Consider the following 18,932-nt stretch of genomic DNA (forward strand, 5'->3'; position numbering starts at 1 on the left):
AGAATACCTAAAAGAAGTATGTATTTGAATTTTCAAGCATACTGGCTCACACATAAACATGTCCCTACAGTGGCTTGAGATCTGACAGGGTGCAGAATCTTAGCAGCTTCCACATAGGAGTGAAACAGCTCCATGAACAATATGTCATTATTACTGAGCCTCTGTGTAGGTTGACTCAAACAACAGGCAGTCCTGCAGGCTTTGCACTCTCAATATACTAACTCAATGCAGAAATGCAGAAAACAGAAAGTGCCTTTGTTAGCATCCAAAAAGAAAAGCTGATACTCAAACATATCCAAGGGCTTGGAGGCATTCTTAAAGCCCTGTAACCATAGTGGGTTTTTGTAGTGTTGACTCATTTCTCACAAATCATAAATCCTTTTGATAGATTTCCTTTCAGCCTTTTGGGCTTCTATTTCTGTTTATTAAACACAGTTTGAACAAAAAAAATCTGTAACTTTTGGAGTTTTTTGTTCCATTCAGTGACACAATCATACTGTGAAAAAGAAGCTCTTTTTCATATAAAAATATATTGTTTATTTAACTGATGTTAAATATAACTTTTGTTGTGCTTGCTTAGGCCATAATCTGGCAGAGATGGTTTCTGTCCAGGCATACCTGTGCTCTGAAACTATACCTCTTACCTGGGTAGGCGAGGCTTCATTAGAGTATGTTCATGATGATGCTCAGGTAAGAAAAGCCAAAAAAAGTGTGCTTGTGGTAAAAATTACATGTTAATACAGTTTTTTCTTGTGCACATGCTTTTTAGTTCATATAATTGATAAGAATTCTACTGATGTTTTTGTATTGGAATGGGAAACCCTCCAATACAAAGGCAGCAGTGAAAATAATGTTTTGTAGAGCTCTTCAGTTACACCTGATTGTATCTTATTCATAACCGGCACCCTTACAGGACCTCGCAGAGCACCTGGTAATCCATGGACATTGTCTGAACTCCACGGATCATGACGAGCTGAGGAGCCTCTTCAACTTGGGCCAGCAGAGCTCCCATTGGGCCATGGATCACCGAGTGGCCCTGGCCATGGCTAACCTCGATATCCCCCCAAACTGGAATGTACTCGGGAGCCACAGTGGAGACGGTGAGAGCTGCACTGTCTTATCTTGCAGAACAGGGATTCCTACACAGTTATGCTTATCAAAGACACATAAAATGCAGTTTTTATTTCATGAAAAAATGTATTTAAAAATATAAAAAATTGAAAATGCTTAAAATGGTACACTCTGTTTATCCAAACAAAGTTGTAGCTTGGAAAATGGGATGTTAGAGGGAGGGGGTTTTAATTAAAGAGTGGATTTACAGACATGGATAATATATTTAATTATGTACACGTTTATTCATACAAAAAAACAAAAAAGAGGACAGCTATAGATTAAAATGTAGCTGACAGCCTTTGTCATAATGCATCACTCAGCACTGTCCTGGTAACTATACCAGGAGGTTGAACTCTTCAACTCTGCAACCCCTCCGCCCACCTTCTCCCCAGTCATAATTCCCATTTTCCATGCTCACCAGGCTGAAATCGGAAGTGAACATGGTCCAACGTGTTCCTCTGTTAAATTCATCAAAGCCAATTAAGCAGCATGTAATGTGGTTAATAGAGCCTTTCCATCTGGAAGTAGCCCTAGGCAGAGCTCAATAAATCTGAGCGAGCATGTGTTTGTGTGTTTGCGTGTGGCCTGTGTGTATGCTGACCACCAAGTTTACTAGATGCCACCATCTGTTTGTATCATCTGAGTGTTTGTGTAGGGCCACCTACATAAATAACAAACTAGATTTAGCTGTAATATAGTTATGGCAGTCTGTTTCATTGCAACGTCTCTCTCTAAATGTCTGCAGTTAATTTGATAACACTGCTTATGACATCATTCTATTGCCGATGCTTAATACAGCTCAATGATCAATCCCTGACTCTCCTAAGTACTCACTGTTTGCATGCAGTGCTTTCAATAAAAGCACTGGACCATCTTAACAAATCCTTGTTGCTGTCACAAAGACAAGAGATGACACTGGAGGTAATTATGTTCTTCCTGAGAACATTTCTTAAACTGAGCATACTAGAAAAATTGTAGCGTTGTATTAACGTGCATTTCAATGCTCCGGACCTGCAAAATGCCAAAACATCTGTTGTTGTTCACAGTTGCTGATGATCAGTTAATGAAGTGCATTTTATCAGTCACACCTGACTGTTACACACTCTCTTAGTTCCTATGGAAGCAACAAGTGTGGCCTTAGTCTTTCACAGGACTGCATGGAAAGCTGTTTGTTCTTCACATGGCTGTATTCATTATATTAAAAATAGAAGCTGCACAGCAGGAAGTCAGTACAGTCAGTAGTCAGTGCAGCTTTCATGACATTTGCATTTCTATTTTTTCAGTACTTCTTCTGTCCACCCTACTTTTCAAATATGCACTAAATGCATTACGGCATGGATGCCAGTGTTGCACATTTTTGGAGAGAGATTCTGTCATTCTTTTTCAGCTGTTCTTTCTTAGGTTGTTTTGTTCTTCCTTTCTCTTCACATGTTATTATTGGATTTAGGTGGTGACACACTTGAGCAAGTCTTCAGAATCTTTACTGATTCAGTCATTGAACTTTGGATTTTTGGCAGAGGATAAAGCCTAGTACTCCTCTCCTGACAGGTTTCTGGAGATTAGGAGTCATTTTTTCAGGAAGCATTCTGGTTAATTTTCAGACATTAATGGCTCCATCTATAAGTCATCTCCTGACATCTTTTGCACTCGCCGCACTGTCACCTCTGTGCCTCATTATTTCAACTTTTCAATTCAAGTCAGTTTTATTTATATATTGTATTTATAGCACCAATTCATAACAATAGTCAGCTCACGGTTCTACCTGTGTGTATTTACTCTGGTAGTCCTGGCCAAGTTCATGCTGCACCCAGTCAGAGCTGTAAAAATGTATCTCACCCAGTATTCGTCAGGCACCTTTTCATTAGGGGTGCAACGATACACAAAATTCACGGTTTGGTTCGGTTCGATACTTTGGTGTCACGGTTCGATATTTTTTCGATACAAAAAAAATGTTCATGCCTTTTTAATTTGTCATTTATCAAAATTATAAATATATATTTTAACTTAAAAGTACAGTTTTTAAATTTAATGTTGCTGAAACAACAAAGTAATAAAAAAAAATCTGATTGAGAAATCACTCATCTTTGGAAAAGAGTTTATTACAGAGAAATGGCTCTTTCCAAAATAAAAGCTATACTATACGCTTCTTCTGGGGTATAGGTCCCCATAAGGAGAATCATGTGCTAACGGCTGTCTAAATGACTCGGGTAAAGTTTGTAGCATGCGTGCTTGTTGTTTTTGTCTGCTTCCACTTGTCTTTGCACTAGGATGATGTCGGAGTAAATGTGCAGTCATATTCGTTGTGTTCCCACTAGTGTGTTAATCTCGTTGAAATGACGTTAACGCCACAACACAGCAAATCTCCGTTAACTAGCTACCGCGGATCGCCCCGTGCGTGGGGCTGGACGGCCAACACATTAACGAGCTAACTGCGCTAACGCACTAGTTCCCACCAATGTAATTGAGCATTGCATGGCACATCCGAAATCCTGCGCTCAGTGAATCTGCGTTCGACTACTCCGCCTAGGCTGCACTGTCAAGCGCAGACCCACTGAGCGCTCAACACAGACAGCATCGTCAGAAGGAAAGTTGATAAAATAAATTAAAAATTTTGTATTGTTCGATACATATGCGTACCGAACCGAAAGCACTGTATCGAACGGTTCAATACGATACGAGTATTGTTGCACCCCTACTTTTCATGTTCATTAGCAAAGTTTAATCTTGCAGCAATGTGCTGAACAGCAAGCCAGGACATTTTTTTTTTCTTGGACTCTCTCCACAGAGGTTGTTATGCAATGTTCTTCATACTGACTGAGCTGTCACAAAAACTCAATTTCAATTGTTAAGCCTTATGCTAAGTACGAAGCGCTTCCTGTCTGTTTTATGAAGCTAGATTTTTCTCATCATGCACTGTCTTTGGCATTATTTCAGGAGGAAGCTCACAGCAGCCTAATTAGTTGTACTGTGACTCATTCTCATTACTTCTACAAGTATATAACAACTGACATTTTTAATTATTGTTTTTACTATTTCTTCTTTTAAAAGTATAAAATCTTGAAAAAAAATGTTTTGTTTTACTTTCGCTGGTAATTTATTTCAGTGTGAACCCATGTAAATCCATGATGCACTTATGCATAGTGATAGAAACATCAAAGTATAAAAGGAAGAGAAAAACTAAACATGGGACCATTCTGATTCTTTTATAAAAACCTTTTCTTTAGTTAGTATAACTGGAAGTCACAGGTGTATTCTCTTTATTTCAGTTTCAGTTTAGTTTCTCTAAAGTATGTTTTATCCTCTGTAAAGGGAAATACCCTAGTTGTCAGCTTAGAAATATTGTGATTCTGAAAAGGTGATACAGTCCTGAATTATTTGAAGTGTAAGTGCTCTTGCACAGAGCTTGACTCATTTCTCATCATCCTGTGGGTATTTCTTAATCTTTACATAACTACCCATTACAGTAAAAAGGGCAAACTGTATGGTATCACAATGTAAAAAAAAAACAACTACCATTTTTATGATGAGATGACAATTTTAAGTGATACCAAGTGTTGCTTCTGTTATATTTGTATATTTTTCCTGCAATTTATTCTTTTCAGACAGCATTTGTAATTTATATCTGAGTTAACTAACGTACTTACTTAATGTAAACTTATTCTCTCTTTTAAGGAATAGTAATAAGATCTATAAAAAAAACTTGGTAGAGAGTAAAATGTTTTTCGGCTGGAGCAGTTTTATCTGGTACAGATAGAAATCTTGTTGGACTGCATTAAATGGCAGACACAAATCTAAGAAGTCGTCACATTTGTAGACTGTCTGTTGTCGCGATCTTGTTAAAAGGCTTCTGTTGCCTTAAAATAGGTCAGTGGACCAGAGGGATCCAGTGCTGTGTAAGAATAGAAATCAGTTAGTGACAGTTCAGATAGTTATCCTAATTAGACCTAATTATCCAGATTTCTGACATGCTAGTTTCCTCCTGGTTTTTGTGAGTCTCACATTCCTGGTTAAGCAGTTGTCTTGGATCCCGCTGCATTCTTTCATGTCTTCAGAGATGTCATTTTTTTAAATTGTAATATATTTTTCTCCCTATTCTCCAGAGCACTGTCCCAGAGAGTCTCCCCTCCACCTAGCTGTTCGATGGGGTATGTGTCGACTTGCAGAGCTGTTGCTTTGCCAGCCTGGGGGTTTGATGGCTGTCAATCTGCCAAACGAAAATGGAGTCACGCCGCTGCAGCTGGCACAGACAGCAGGCAACACTGAACTGTTGGAGCTGCTCTCCAAGTAAGATTATAAACTTTAACGAGGTGCTTCCAGGAGAGACTCTGACAAATGAATGACTGTTTTGATAAAAAATTGTGTATTCAGTGTAGAAGTTTCCTGTGCTCCACAGTAAGGGAAAACCTTCCTTCAACTATATGCACAACCCAGTTTTTTGTTTGCTATTATCCTCGTTAAGAGCCATTTCTAAATTTCCAAAATACTGTGATTATATTGAAGTGATGAAGTACATTTTGTTATTATATGCCACCTGTTTGTGTTACCTGAAAACTCCACCTCTAACTGGATCCACACCCTTACAGGTTAATTTATTTTGCCTACAAGACCAGATCATATGCACTTAATGACAGTAAATGTGATATGCAATATGTTAAAGAAGTTTGGGAAAATAGTAAAAACAGTATTCCAAATATCAACCCTAATGCCTAATATTTTTTCTGTTGTTTTGCAGCCCACCCAATCCACTAGCTACACCTCCCGCTGGTCTTTCCCAGGTGTGGGCAGACAGATCTCGCCTGCTTAGGTTCTGTCATGACATGGGGAACCTGACTCTGACTGTCAGACAAAACCTGAGGTGGAGCTCGGAGGAGAGCCGACATGCTGACATCCTGCTTCTCAGAGAGCGACTGAGAGATGAGGACTTCCTCAGAGGGGTGAGCAGAACAATATTATGATGGTCGTAAAGATTGTAAAGGTGATATTTGTAAACACAAGAATAAAATAGAAAAAGGTAGTTGATTACAATTATATAAAAGCAAAACAAAAAAAATTACAGGCTTTTCTTGAGGATGTTTTTTTTTGTTCAAGGTTCTTAAAGGTACTGTTAAATTAAGGTTCGGTAGCAGGTGTGCAACTAACTAAACAGAAAAATCAAAACCCATAAATACAATACTCTCTCAGTTTACCGAATCTTTTGATTTAAATGTTGCTTTTTCTCCTACAGATCAAAGCACTCAGGAGGGAGCGGGTGGAGACGATCTTAGGGAAGGAAGAACCAGTGGATGATTCTGCAGAAAGTGGTATCATACACATTCAATCTGTCTGATTTGTGGGATTTGGAGGCCTGATTAAACTAAACCATCCAGTCTTAGATCTCCTCTTTCATGTTGAGATGATTTGCTATTTTTCACTGTATTGAATCTACACACTGTGGTGTCATGCAGACGTCAGTAGAAATTGACTGCCCTCATCTGGGCTTTGTGGGTACTGCAAAGATATGGCAAAAAACAAGTCAACTGTATGAAGGTGGCGGTTTGTCATTTCTTTGCCGAAAAGATGATCAATCGTTAGTCAGTTATCAGGGAAATAATTAAAAACAATAACAACAGTCTACTTCAAAACTTTCTGCTTAAAAGTATTTCTCATCAAACATAATCATTTAAAAAAAACAAGGTAGTTGAAGATATTTTGTTTATAAAATAAAATGTGGGAAGTTTTGGGCAAGTCTGCTTAATCATTTCTTCCAGTGGTAGAGTTGGATAAAGGGTAGAGGATGGATTTACTACTTCATCAAGCAGATATAAGGGAAGCTCATTAAAATAAAGAGTTCTTAAAATCGGATGTAGGCCTTGTTTTTAAATGTGGATATTTAAGGATATTTAAATAGATGAAAATAGTAAACTTTGACCTGTTCCTGGTGCTACAGGAAAACTCAGCATGGCTTAAAAATTCTTATAAAAATTCCCTACATAAGGCCTGTGGACATTAAGTAGAGAATTTTAAAGCAGTTCATCCACTAGTATTTGGCATATTCTACTGAGATCCCAAGCCACATCACTAGTGTGATTGACAGTATCTGAGCTAGTTTTGTTTTTATTTTTAAAATATTTCATCCTTCTCTTTTTTGTCCCTCTGTCTTTGTCTCTCAAGCTCTGGCACTACTTTTTCCTCTTCTCTCTGAAACTCTGTTCCAGCCTATCTATCTTTTATGGGCCACTTCTGCTACATATCCTGCCTTCATTTTTCAACATCACCCAAGGCCACTAATCAAACCACCCAAACACTAATTTCCATGTATTTCTGCCTTGTTACTGGTAAGCCATCATACACCGTGCCCTTTGATCTAGGATGAACATGGTAATTAAATGAAAATGGAGATCAAGGCCACACAGTAAAAATAAATAAATCCCCCAGGTTTATGAAAAGAAAACAAAAACCAGCGTTTACGTGGGATCATTAAAAACTGGCAAGCATCTGTGCTTACTTGTGTTTCTTTTGAAGTTTGATGGCTGTGTCTGAAAATGTTGTCTTTTTTCAGCACTGTATCCTGACATAAATGGAGAAAACGCTGCCGTTGAAGAAAATGTAAGTATTTAACGCACAGCAGTAAAACATTTTTATAAGGATTCACATGCGTACAAGTCTATGGATTACAATATGATCCGAATATTCTTGACAAATCCTGTGCAACAAGAGGCCTTCCTTCCAATTTTCCTGAATATGTTATTACAGGTGGCATTTTAAAAACACTTATTCACTTTCCATGAACATCTGTACCAGCTAGTGGCAAGCACTGCTACAATAACTGTGGAGCATTGTCTGCTTCTCAATGCTCCACAGTTGTTGTTTTTTTTTTCACTCTTATTGTCAAGGTGCTGGATTTGGCACCTTGCACACACTACTGAATAGCTGACTTTGTGAGCGGTCAAGTATGTGTTTCGTGTTTTGAGAGGTGTGGTGTGTGCACATGATTCTGGTCATCCAGTAGGAACAGTTTAATGTGTTACAGATGGTTAACTAATTGATCTGTCTCACACACCTAGGCGCTCGCCAAACACTTGTGTTTTTTTACTTAGTTCTACTCGGTTTTTTTACGTTTTTGTGGTATGCTGGAAATGCGCATGCTGTTTTGTTAAAGGTTCCCAGTTTCTTCTCTGAAGTATACGAGGAGACGCTGATGTTCTGTCTGAATGAGGAGGACGAAGAAGACGAGCCTTCACAGTCTGACTCTGGTAAGATTTTCTTTCAAAGTAATTTTGCTTTTTTAGAAGTCCGTTTTTAGCTGTGGTTTTAATTGTAGAGTTTGTGGTACATCAACTTTTGTGCAGACGGAAATCGATCACTGTTGTTTTAGGTGCTGTTATGTTCATAGGAAGTTATCCAAGTAGCTTCAAATTATTGAGTGAGTTCAAACTGCAGGAAACATTTCCTTTCCTGAACAGAACTTGGAACTCTAACCATCATCTATGGCTGCCGACTGTCCCTGCTGACTATAGGATCACATTTCAGGCCCCTGGCTTGTCTTGCCCCCCCTCCCTGAATTTTTTTAGTTGTGTCACTCTGTGTTTACAGTTATTGTTGAACCGAGCAGGATCTTTTTTTTAATTTTTTATGAACACTTCATCCTGAGTCATCCTGCTTCTGCCAGCAGTGACAGGAGACCAGAAACAAACCAAGCCAATTCCTGACTAAATGGCCGAAGGTGGCATCACTCTGATGTACTCCTGGATTGCAAGAGGAAGGATTTGAGAGTGGGAACATCCTGTGGGTTAATAATTGGCTGGTATTACTGCAGACCAGACTGATGCCTCAGTGTAAGAATGCTGTGGTTACAAGCCGAGGCTTCAGACTTTATAACACTTGGCACTAAACATCTGTAATCTTAGCATCCTGTGGTGAGTGTAGTTTTTCATGCTAAATGGTTAAGCCATTTTGTCCTCTGTGTGCATGTTTCTCTGTGTTTGTTAGCTGAGTGGAAGCTCTTCATCATTTTCGTGTAGCCTGTGATGTCTGCCTCCCTCTGGCCTCTTTTGACCCCTTAAATCACCTTCTGTGGCTCAGATCAAATAATATTGGTCACTTGAATGATGTTTTGCACAAGTTTCCCCTCAGTGGGTCGTGTTTGAATGAACACAGCTCAGACTGGAAATGACTCAGGTTTCATACATGCCATTCTTCTGGGATAAAGGTGCTCATTTGACCCTTAGAGAATTTAAATTCTTCAGTAAACATTCCAGGCCTGTCAGGTATCGTGAGTGGCTAGAAGGTTTTTACATTTTTTAGTGAAGCAGTGAAGCTCATATTGTGATTCTGGTCTGTTTGTTAACACTAACAATATGGCTGCATACGTTGAGCGAATGCGTCATCGGGTACACAGACAGAACTTGTGTATCCAGCGCTTCAGCTGGGGATGAGGAATTTCGAATGTAGCTGTCATCTTTCCCCTATCTTCTTGATGTCATCTTTCCTGTCTCCATTTCAGATTACTGTAACTTATTTGACATGACTGTATGTACATAGAAAACTTTTTTTTTTAAAGGTTTTACTGTTTTCAAGATTCATATGATAATTTGGATTTTTTTGGGAGAGGGATAAAGGCCTGTTTGTCTTCTTCAGTCACACATTCCCCCATCTCTGCCTTCCTAATGCCCCCGATATTTAAATACCCCACCCAAAACACACTCTTGCACCCAAATGCCTACATACAGACGAATACACATACCATTCCCCATCACATCCTTCCAGGTCAGCATTTTAATGTGAGTTTAGCGAACAAATAGCAAAGGCCACTTCATCCCGAGGAGCGCTGCTCTCCTCCACAGTTGAGGAGAGGGAAGAAGTTTCTGTGTGCGTGTGTGTTCACTTGTGTATTTGATTGGAAGAATTCAGTAGGGAAGAGTGCTCTGAGTGGGACAGGGGTATAGGGAAGTAAAAAGGGGGTGTTTGTGGTTGAATGGGGGTTGCCAGGGCTTTGCTGAATGCAGTTTTCCAGCAGCTTGTTGAGATCTCCAGGGAAAGGAGAGCAGAGGAGTGTTAAAGCAGTGTGTGTTTATGTGTGTGTGTGTAATGGGGGGGAAACTGTGAGAGAAAGGGATTTATGATATGGATAGTTTGGCAGGGTGTCAACAAACGATAAGTGCAGCACCAGGAGCGCAGAGAAGAGTCTGCGACCCCGACTGTGGGATCTAATTGGAGAATGGAAAAAAGGATTAAACCTCACACAGACCCCACAAAGGCAGCATTAATGTTCACTAGCCCGGTGCCAACACCCTCCATCACCCCTCCCCATGCACATACACAGAAACTTTCTATAGTCACAGTGTACCTCTTTTTCTACTCTTCTGCCTACAAAACCCATCTCATCTCCTTTTTCTCTCTCTGTTTTTCACATTCCTTCATTTATGTGCATTTGTAAACCCACGCTTGACCTCTTTTCACAGAGCCATTGTCCAGTTTGTCTTGTAAATCCTCTTTACCATCCTTTTTGCTGATCTTCACTTGTATCTGTGCTGCTGCAACTGGAGCACTGTACTCCTGCAGTTTGGCAAGAGGAGGAAACATGGATGAAGAAAACAGCAGCAGCTCTCTGTGCTGTCTCCATGGAGAAGCTGCTAACCTGGCAGTCCCTCCTCCCCTCTCAGCTGGGCTTTGACATGCTAAAATATAGAGAACGAGAGAATGGAGTGATTGAGAAGGACTCTCTTCAGATGGCATTAGGCATATTTGGGATGAATTGCCAGTGCCTTTAACTGGGTAGTGTTCAGCTATGCAGCCTGGTATCTCTCCGAGACAGTTATGGACTCACAGGGTTAATGATTTCTATCATGTCTGAGACTCACTTTCAATAAGCAGTCTGGCTTCATGTTTTTCTTCGCTGCCGGTTCTAAAGTCATTCCTATATTTGACTGTTTCTCTCCCTTCCTCAGTCCCTCCTTTCAGCTGTCAATACCCTCCTCCCTCTGCTGCTGTCAGCATGTGTATATCTCGCTCCCTCTTTCTCATGACCGTGTGTGGTATATGAGCAAAGAAGGCAGAGACTGACTTAGTTACCTAAAAGTTTGCTCAGATGTAAGAAGAGCAGACAGAGAGGAAACTCAAAAAGAAAGAGTTCAGCCCCGGCTCTGCTGGACAGTTGGTTGAGAGCTGTGGAGGGGGAAGGGGAGTAGTTTAGGGGGAGGGGTGGTTGGGGGAGACAGAGGGGAACATGCTGGCTCACTCCTGAAGTGTCAGAGTGTCTGCAGCAGGGCTCCGGGAAAAAAAAGGAGAGTGAGTGCTACAGCTAGTCCGCAGTCTGTTCAGCCAGGTGGGAATAGACGTAACTCTGCTCATTTATTCATCAAACACATCGAACTGTTCGGATGAAGATTTTCTATAAGATCGTAACTCATGGACTCTGACTCCGACTGCCCTTTCAACTACTCCTGGCCTTCTTTTCCCAAGATGAGGATGCGCCGGAAGATGGGGAAAAAAGGTAACGCAGCATTAAAAAACATATTTAAAAGTAGTTTTGCTATTCTGTCGCTTTGACAGGTATAGTTCTGCGAGTGTCCACAAATCTTAATTCACTTTTCACTTCACTGTCATTGACGTCCTTAAAACACATTTCTGACATGTTGATGTCTGCAGTGTTTGACAGACACAAAAAAAGATTTGGAAAAACATGTGGAATCATTTTAAAGTGAGAAATGTTAACCTTTTTAAACACAGATTAGGCAGCCCTTCTGGCAAACTCAGGACTTAACTTCTAAATGCCCTGTTGGCAGGCATGTTTCACCATTCACTGTGGAACAATAAAGTTAAAATTAGACTTTTCCCATTACACTCTCTTACTCACAGACATCCACTGCAGCACCGAGTCTGTCAGAGAGAGCTAACTGCATGTTTACCAGTGATGTAACCTGATACCTGACAGTATGTTGGGGAATGTCAGATGTCCACTCGAGGCTGATTGAGTGGTTTGGGGCTTTCGCCATCTTCAAACTGTTGTGTGCATCTAAACCCTGCTGAGAAGTCGTGGCCTCATGTGACTGTTAGGTTGCAGTGCAAATGGGAGGCCCACTGTTTAATATGTGCGGTCATATCCCTAGCCTCAGGGAACTGCACTTGATAGCTCTAATTGGTTGTTTAGGTGTCAGTGAAAGAGTGACTGTCATTGAATTGAGTCTTGGTTTATTATCAGGCACGGAACCAAAATCTGTTTAATACTTCATCCTGGCATAAAAATTTGTTATTTCATTGTTAGTCATGGGAGAGTTAAATTAAATGCTAAAAATAGTGCATGATTAAACCAGAGTGGTTAAACAGTTCGTTGCTTGTGTACAAGTGATTCTGTGTTTGTTGGGAGAAGCGAGAAAGAGAGAGGGAGTTAGGATCAGAGAGACAGACACGGGGAAAGATTATGTTACTGCCACGGCTGTGTCATGGCTCAGCTCCAGTTGTCTTTTCCTCATCTTTCACCATAAACTTCTGCAAGATTATCTGTGTTATTGCTTTGTAATTGTGATTGACACAGGCTAGCTTTATACACACTGCAGGCCCGTGCTCTCAATGAGGAACAGAAACGGTGGCACTGCATCAACTTTTTGAACTGAACTGAACTGCTTCTACTCGATTTCGACTTTCTTTTTTTTTCTGGTCTAACAATACACCTGCAAAGTGAAATGTGATTTCAGGTGTGCACAGACAGACGTTTATTTCTTTGCTTTGAGAGTTGCACGGCTCGTTCTGGCTTCACTTTTTCCTGTAAATACAATGGGCCTGTGATGCTTGGATTGGGACGTTTGACCACAGGTGTCATAACTCAGAGTGGTTTTGTGGATGTTGGTGGACAATTGTTCTAATGATTTAAAAGTCCCGAACACTAAAGTTAAATAAATGCCTCACTTATTTTTACAAGGTAATAAGACCTCCTGTTGTGATTCTTTGAGACTTGGCTTGTTATTTTACTTTCAGCTCTCATCAAAGTGACAGCTGTTTAGTGTGGTCCTTGTAAAGCAAGTTACATCATAAAAGAAGGAACAGCATGAACAAATAATCCATTTATAATTATAATAAGCAAGCCTAGGTGTTTATACGATTAATCATTGTTATTGTATGTTTATCTTGAATTTTATGTTTTGCCCTACAGCTTCTAAAAGGAGTGAACCTTGAGAAAGAAGCCTTGTGGCTGCGCTGCCTCCCCCTCCTCTTCATCCTGCCTACCTCGGTCTCCCTCTCCCAGGGGTGTGCATGGGTTGAAGGGTCACTCTCTGTGTTTAACTGCCCTGGTCTGGAAACCTGGCACTGACTGCTGTCTTTGTCTGTTTTGCTATAGAGTCTCTCTCGGTCTCTGTTTTTCTCGCTGCTGCTACTTTAGGCATTGCTACTGTATACGGTTGCTTCTCACTAAGGGACATGCTCTGAATATCACATCACTTCAGCTTTACTTTTAGCGAGCAGAAATCCTACATAAATAGACCCACATACTGCTCTGGTTTTCTTTAAAAAAAAAAAAAAAAATCCCCTTTCAAGTCACAGCTGATTGACTGCTTACTCTGCCTCAGGAATAAAGACAGCTTTTCCAGCAGGACGAATTATTTTTTGCTGTTGTAACTTGTTGGCAATATGAACACCCTGCTTCTGTTATTCCCCCAGTTAACTAATGTTAAACACAGATCACACTGCCCGACAGTAATGTTCACTGAGCCAGAATTTATGGGTCAGAGGTGTGTGAATGATTGAGGCCACAACGGCCAGCTGTGGCTTTGGACCCTGCCCAGAGCCTGAACTATTAGGTCTGTCTGTCAAGTCCCTAAAGTAGGTTTATATGAAATGATATCTGCTTTCAAACAGCAGTTTGACCCACATCCAGAATCTAACCCCATTCTGTGGATTTGATGTTGGACTAAAGCGAATCCTTTTCTACATAGCAGAAAGTTTTATGTGACTTTGCGCAGGTACAGTGAATTTGGTTTGAGGTTCATATACAGTATAATCTTTTCAGGTGGAACTAAGCGAATCAGACGTTTTTTAACAACGGAGAATCAGGTTGTAGAAATGTAAGAATTTTGCTGAGAGATATAAAAACTTTGGCTGTCCTGGAGTGATGTGCAGTCGTCTCTGTATATGCTGCAGTACTTAAACTTGGGTTAATTCATTTATGTTTAACATGGATGTAATGGGAATCATCTGGTGTCCTCATCAGTGTTAGCTCAGCTCCCTCTTCCCTCTCATATTTATCTAACTTGCAGCATATAGGAAGCACAGCCAGTTTCCTCTTTGATTTATTCACTGTTACAGTTGCTGAATGCCTTTTTTATTATTATTCTGCAGTGCTGGCAGCTTGGACACAATGGATAAACTAATGATTTACTTTAAAAGAAGAATGTTGAGTCTTGCTTTAATAACTGCTTGATGAGCTGAGATTTAAAACAGCAGTGCCAAAGACACTGTTGGAGGCAAAGCTCGGTCACGGCAAGGTGAGAATGTCATTATTAGCTTAATAATGTAACTGTGCTAATGAGACCTCCTCTTCTGGTTACTATGACCAGAAATGCACCAGCTGCTGGTGTGATTAGATTTTTCTGTTGAATCTTCAGCTTAATGTAAATTCCTCTACAAGTTTTCTTTCTTCAGACTGATGACTTTTTTTCTTTTGTTAGCAAGTAATGTAATGTAATGGTGGTAGTTTCGCAGTTCAGGTAATTATAAATTGACTTACTTTGGCGATTAACCAATCATTTTACTGTACGTCCCATTTTCACTTTGATGCTTTGAAATCAAAAAAGGCAATCGCTGAAACATTTGCGCTCTTTTTGTCCTGTTCCTGCTACTTGTGCACATGTGTAGTTCACCTAGCGAGATGGCATAGAAAAGAGAAACCTTCACTTTGAGGAAGTTAACAGAATGTAAAACAATAATCTTGTAGCTTGTTAAGCATGTTACTTTTAAAAGTAACATTACCTAACACTGGCAGAAACACACATTTTGCTGATGGTTATCTAGTAGCAGTAAAAAAAAAAACTATTAAAAAAAGTAAAGTCAGTGTACCTGGTTAGTGTTTAATAGAGGTTTTTTATGAGCAGTCAGAATTCGCAAGTAAGTTTGAAAATAATTGTTACTGTAGTTATTTTTCACATTAAAAGCAGCAGCTGACTATTCAGTCTCACCTGATTTCTAGCTGTTTTATAGCTTTTGAGGATTTTTATCTGACGCTAACCATTTTATATACATTTTTTTGTGTGTAAAAAAATTATGATTTTATGATCTATGTGTTTATTTTGCTGCCACTGTAATTTTAAGTTGCATTTTAATAGTACTCTATAAATAATGACTATTTTATTGTTGTTGTTATTAGTAAAAAACTAGTTTGTATAGAGCATTTAAACTTTCTTAAAAGATAATGTGTCCATTAGCATCTTATCAAAGGTTTATTGTTATGTGTAGTATTACTGGTAACTTTTACCTTCTTTGGTTATGTGAATCGGTTATTTTCAAACCTGAAATACTTCATAAGAAACTGAGTTGTGGAGAGTGTGTGTGCTTTATACAGAGCAACATCCCAGAGGGAGCTTTGCGTGTTTTGAGAGCAGGAGTGTTTTTCCCCGTTTAACAGTAAAACCAGGCTGCTGCTCACAGTGGCTCTTCTGTGTTGAAAGGGTTCCTCTCAATGCTACTGTGTGCTCACCAGGAGTTATTTCCACTCACCCACTGCATCGAAGGCAGGATGGAGAAGAAACAAGCCTACAGATGTGTACTCTCAACTCCGTGCACGCCCTTTCACGCGTGTGTGCAAAGAGCCATTCAGATAGAGACACATACATGCACACACTCATACACACACAAACGCATACAGAGACTCTTAGTCCTGAACAATGACAAGCAACTGCCCAGGATGTCTATGTCACTTCCTGTGTTTGTGAGAAGTTATTTGGTGTTGCTGTGGAAACTAAATGTAATATTGAAAAATCCCGGCTCTCTGTGCATTCTTCTCTCTCTGTAGAGAAAAGCCAGTCCATAAGGGAGAGCCAGGCCTCGTCTCCAACACTGGCTGCAGCTGCCAGACTGTCAGCGATGATACACGGCAAAGACCAAGTGTATGCCAACGCCATGCTGGTGGATCAGGTGAGTTGCTCAAGTTTTTCTATACAGTGTCATTAGGAAAAATGCAGTTTACGACAGGGATATAATTTAGAACAGCGCATGATCAACAGACTTTGCTCATAAGATGTGAATCGTTTCACTGGATGAGCTGCAAATCATCTGGTGGAACAGTTTGGGGTCTCTCTCATTTCATTCTCACTTTTCTTTTCCAGGTGGACGATGCTGACATTAAATACCGCTCTCCAGGGGAAGAGGAGGTCAGCCCTGCATCTCATGTTGACAGCTCCAGCTGGGATTCGTTCTCTGTGACTCCCCCTAATTCAGGGAGCTGCTCCCAGAGCCGGTGCCTATCGTCACCCCACAACAGGCTGAGGGGAATCCAAGGTTCTGGCCTGGAGAACCACAGAGAGCAGTCCCCTCTTGTCTCTCCCCCCTGTCCTTTCGCTTCCTCCCCATCTTTTCCTTCCTCGCCCCTGGCTTCCGCCCTCCGTTTGTTTGAGGAAGCACACAAGCGTCAGCCACAGACAGGCTTGCCACGCTCTCCTTCTTTGAGTCGTAGAGGATGCAGCTTCCCAGAGGCAAGCCGAGGCCTGAGGTAGGACACAATTGCAGTTATTCTTGAAAAGGTTTAGACTATTTCTTCTATTGTGATTATGTTAAAGATCACTCCGACCCACTTCAGAAGTGTGTTGTGGGGTTTTGTTGACTTGGATGATAAGCAGTCTTCCATTTAATCCATACAAAGACAGCGGACTCCAGTTTGCTTGGAATTTCAGCAAGATAATTTTTTTTCCACCTGCATTGTTTTAAGTGAAGGTGTGGAAAGCGGCAGGAAGCATGCTGAAGTTGCTGAACATTGCTTCATTTTTCTCAGCAATGCAGAGTCTGGCAAAACAACTGTCAACATCAATGTTTGATAATGACTGTCTATGGCGTTTGCCAGAATGGCTTTGAGGCTGACCAAAAATCTTGTTCCGTATCCTCACTGGACTCCTCCCGCACCCAAATTTTTCTTCACCTACTGCCACCTACCTGTCAGCTGCCTCTGGCATCCTACAAGCTAACTAAGTCTGCGGATGCCATAAACAGCAGCGCCATAAAAGTAAAGGACTCCTTCATTCAGACTCAATATGCCCACTTCCCTCGGAATGCTGGAGGTGGGAATTGAAGGTCTCATGGAATGGAAGAATGAGAATCCAGATACAGGTTTTCTTGGGCCTGTAATGAGTTTTCTGTGAAGAGTGGCTCGAGCCTTAGAGATAGGGTGAGAAGTTCAGTCATTTGGCAGGGAATCAGAGTAGAACCACTAGTCCTCCACGTTGAGACAGTTGAAGTTGAGGTGGTTTGAACATCTGATTAGGATGCCTCCTACGTGCGTCCTAGTTGAGGTGTTCCAGGCATGTCATACTGAAATGAAGCCCCAAGGTAGACTCAGGACACGCTGCAGAGATTATGCCTCTTGGCTAGCCTGGGAACACTCCTTGGGTTCCTGTGGATGAGAGCTGTAAGGAGATGGTTGGGGAAAGGGAGCGCTGGGCTTCACTGCTTAAGCCGCTGCCCTGCGACCCATCCCTGGATAAGTGGTAGAAAATCAATGGTTGATGGGCTGATTCTCAGGTGATGAGTTCCATCTACAAAATATTACAGCTCATCAGGATCCAGTGTGTTATTTTGTGGAATGCTGCAGTTTAGATTTAAAACTTGCCCTTCCTACTTGAGCTTCTGATGTTATGGTCCTTGCACACTTTATTATTAGTATTTCAATCACAATAAGTGTTGTTATGGTTCTGCACATTTTTCTGGTTTATGATAGGTGTCGGAATACAGTTTTTCTCCAACTATATTCTGCAAATGTGAATGTGTGATGCCAAGAGTTACATTGTCAGTATGATTTTTAGGTAAATCTTTATAGCCAGTTTTATTTTGTTCTTAACATAATGTGGAGTAAAGTATTAACAGTCAGTCACTTTTAGCGAATGACAGGACCTTAACCTAGACGTGTGTGTTTAAATCCGTGTGTGTGTATGATTGTGCACAGCCCTAGTCTAGAGTGTGACAGTGGAGAGGAGGACATACTGGGACATTCCTACCCATCCTCATCTTTAAGCCAACAGTCCACTCTGCGCTCCAGCTCAGGAGGAGAGAGAGACTCTTTTGACGCTTCTCCAGATTTCAGTCGTACGCAATCCGACATCACGCACAAATCAACCAAGGTATACCCCTTCCCTTCTGGTTCACAAAACATTATCATAAGCTTGTATAAACTATGAATTAAAAATGTGTCTAATAAGTCACCATAATATCCTCGACACAGTTTTTGTTCCATTTGAATATTTTCCTTGATTGTCTTCTGTTTTTTTAAAATTAATCATCAATTTTTCAGTAGGAAAAAATGAAAAACCCATGTCATACAGTATATGCTAAGCATTACAAAAGAGACAGCTTTGCCTTTCTTTAGTAAATAAGCCCAGACTATAAACAGCTCAATAACATGGACGAAAGGGCAGAGTCTATTGGTCTGTTTGTCCTGCAGGTTTCTGATGCACTCTGATTTTGCTGTTCACAGGATTGAATCTGTGAACTTCTAATTACTGTTGTGATTTGTTTTCTCACCTAGAGCCCAGAGGAGGCTGAGGTCCGTCTTCGCTCCTACTCCTACTCCTCCCCTAAAGCAAAGCCGTCACGGCCACTGCTAAACCGCGATGCAACAATCACTGATTTGGAAGAAGGTGAGTGAA

General features: G+C 40.6%; 1 protein-coding gene across 4 annotated transcripts in view; it reads left to right on the forward strand.

Annotated features, from left to right (window-relative positions):
• LOC102788327 (rho guanine nucleotide exchange factor 28-like) overlaps window positions 1–18,932 on the forward strand; it is a 42,513-nt gene that overhangs the window by 5,168 nt on the left and 18,413 nt on the right. For 3 of the 4 annotated variants that reach the window (XM_035907272.2, XM_087849274.1, XM_087849275.1), the window contains exons 4-14: window positions 581–690; window positions 914–1,100; window positions 5,214–5,397; window positions 5,846–6,047; window positions 6,338–6,413; window positions 7,652–7,698; window positions 8,252–8,345; window positions 16,094–16,215; window positions 16,407–16,789; window positions 18,233–18,407; window positions 18,812–18,923. In XM_035907272.2, coding sequence (XP_035763165.2) covers window positions 581–690; window positions 914–1,100; window positions 5,214–5,397; window positions 5,846–6,047; window positions 6,338–6,413; window positions 7,652–7,698; window positions 8,252–8,345; window positions 16,094–16,215; window positions 16,407–16,789; window positions 18,233–18,407; window positions 18,812–18,923 — 1,692 coding nt within the window. Of the gene's footprint in view, window positions 1–580; window positions 691–913; window positions 1,101–5,213; window positions 5,398–5,845; window positions 6,048–6,337; window positions 6,414–7,651; window positions 7,699–8,251; window positions 8,346–11,347; window positions 11,585–16,093; window positions 16,216–16,406; window positions 16,790–18,232; window positions 18,408–18,811; window positions 18,924–18,932 lie in introns of those variants that run through there. The other variant, XM_035907271.2, reaches the window with a different exon arrangement.

Source organism: Neolamprologus brichardi, chromosome 12, assembly GCF_056152115.1.
Source record: "Neolamprologus brichardi isolate AB-2024 chromosome 12, ASM5615211v1, whole genome shotgun sequence".
Taxonomy (NCBI): domain Eukaryota; kingdom Metazoa; phylum Chordata; class Actinopteri; order Cichliformes; family Cichlidae; genus Neolamprologus; species Neolamprologus brichardi.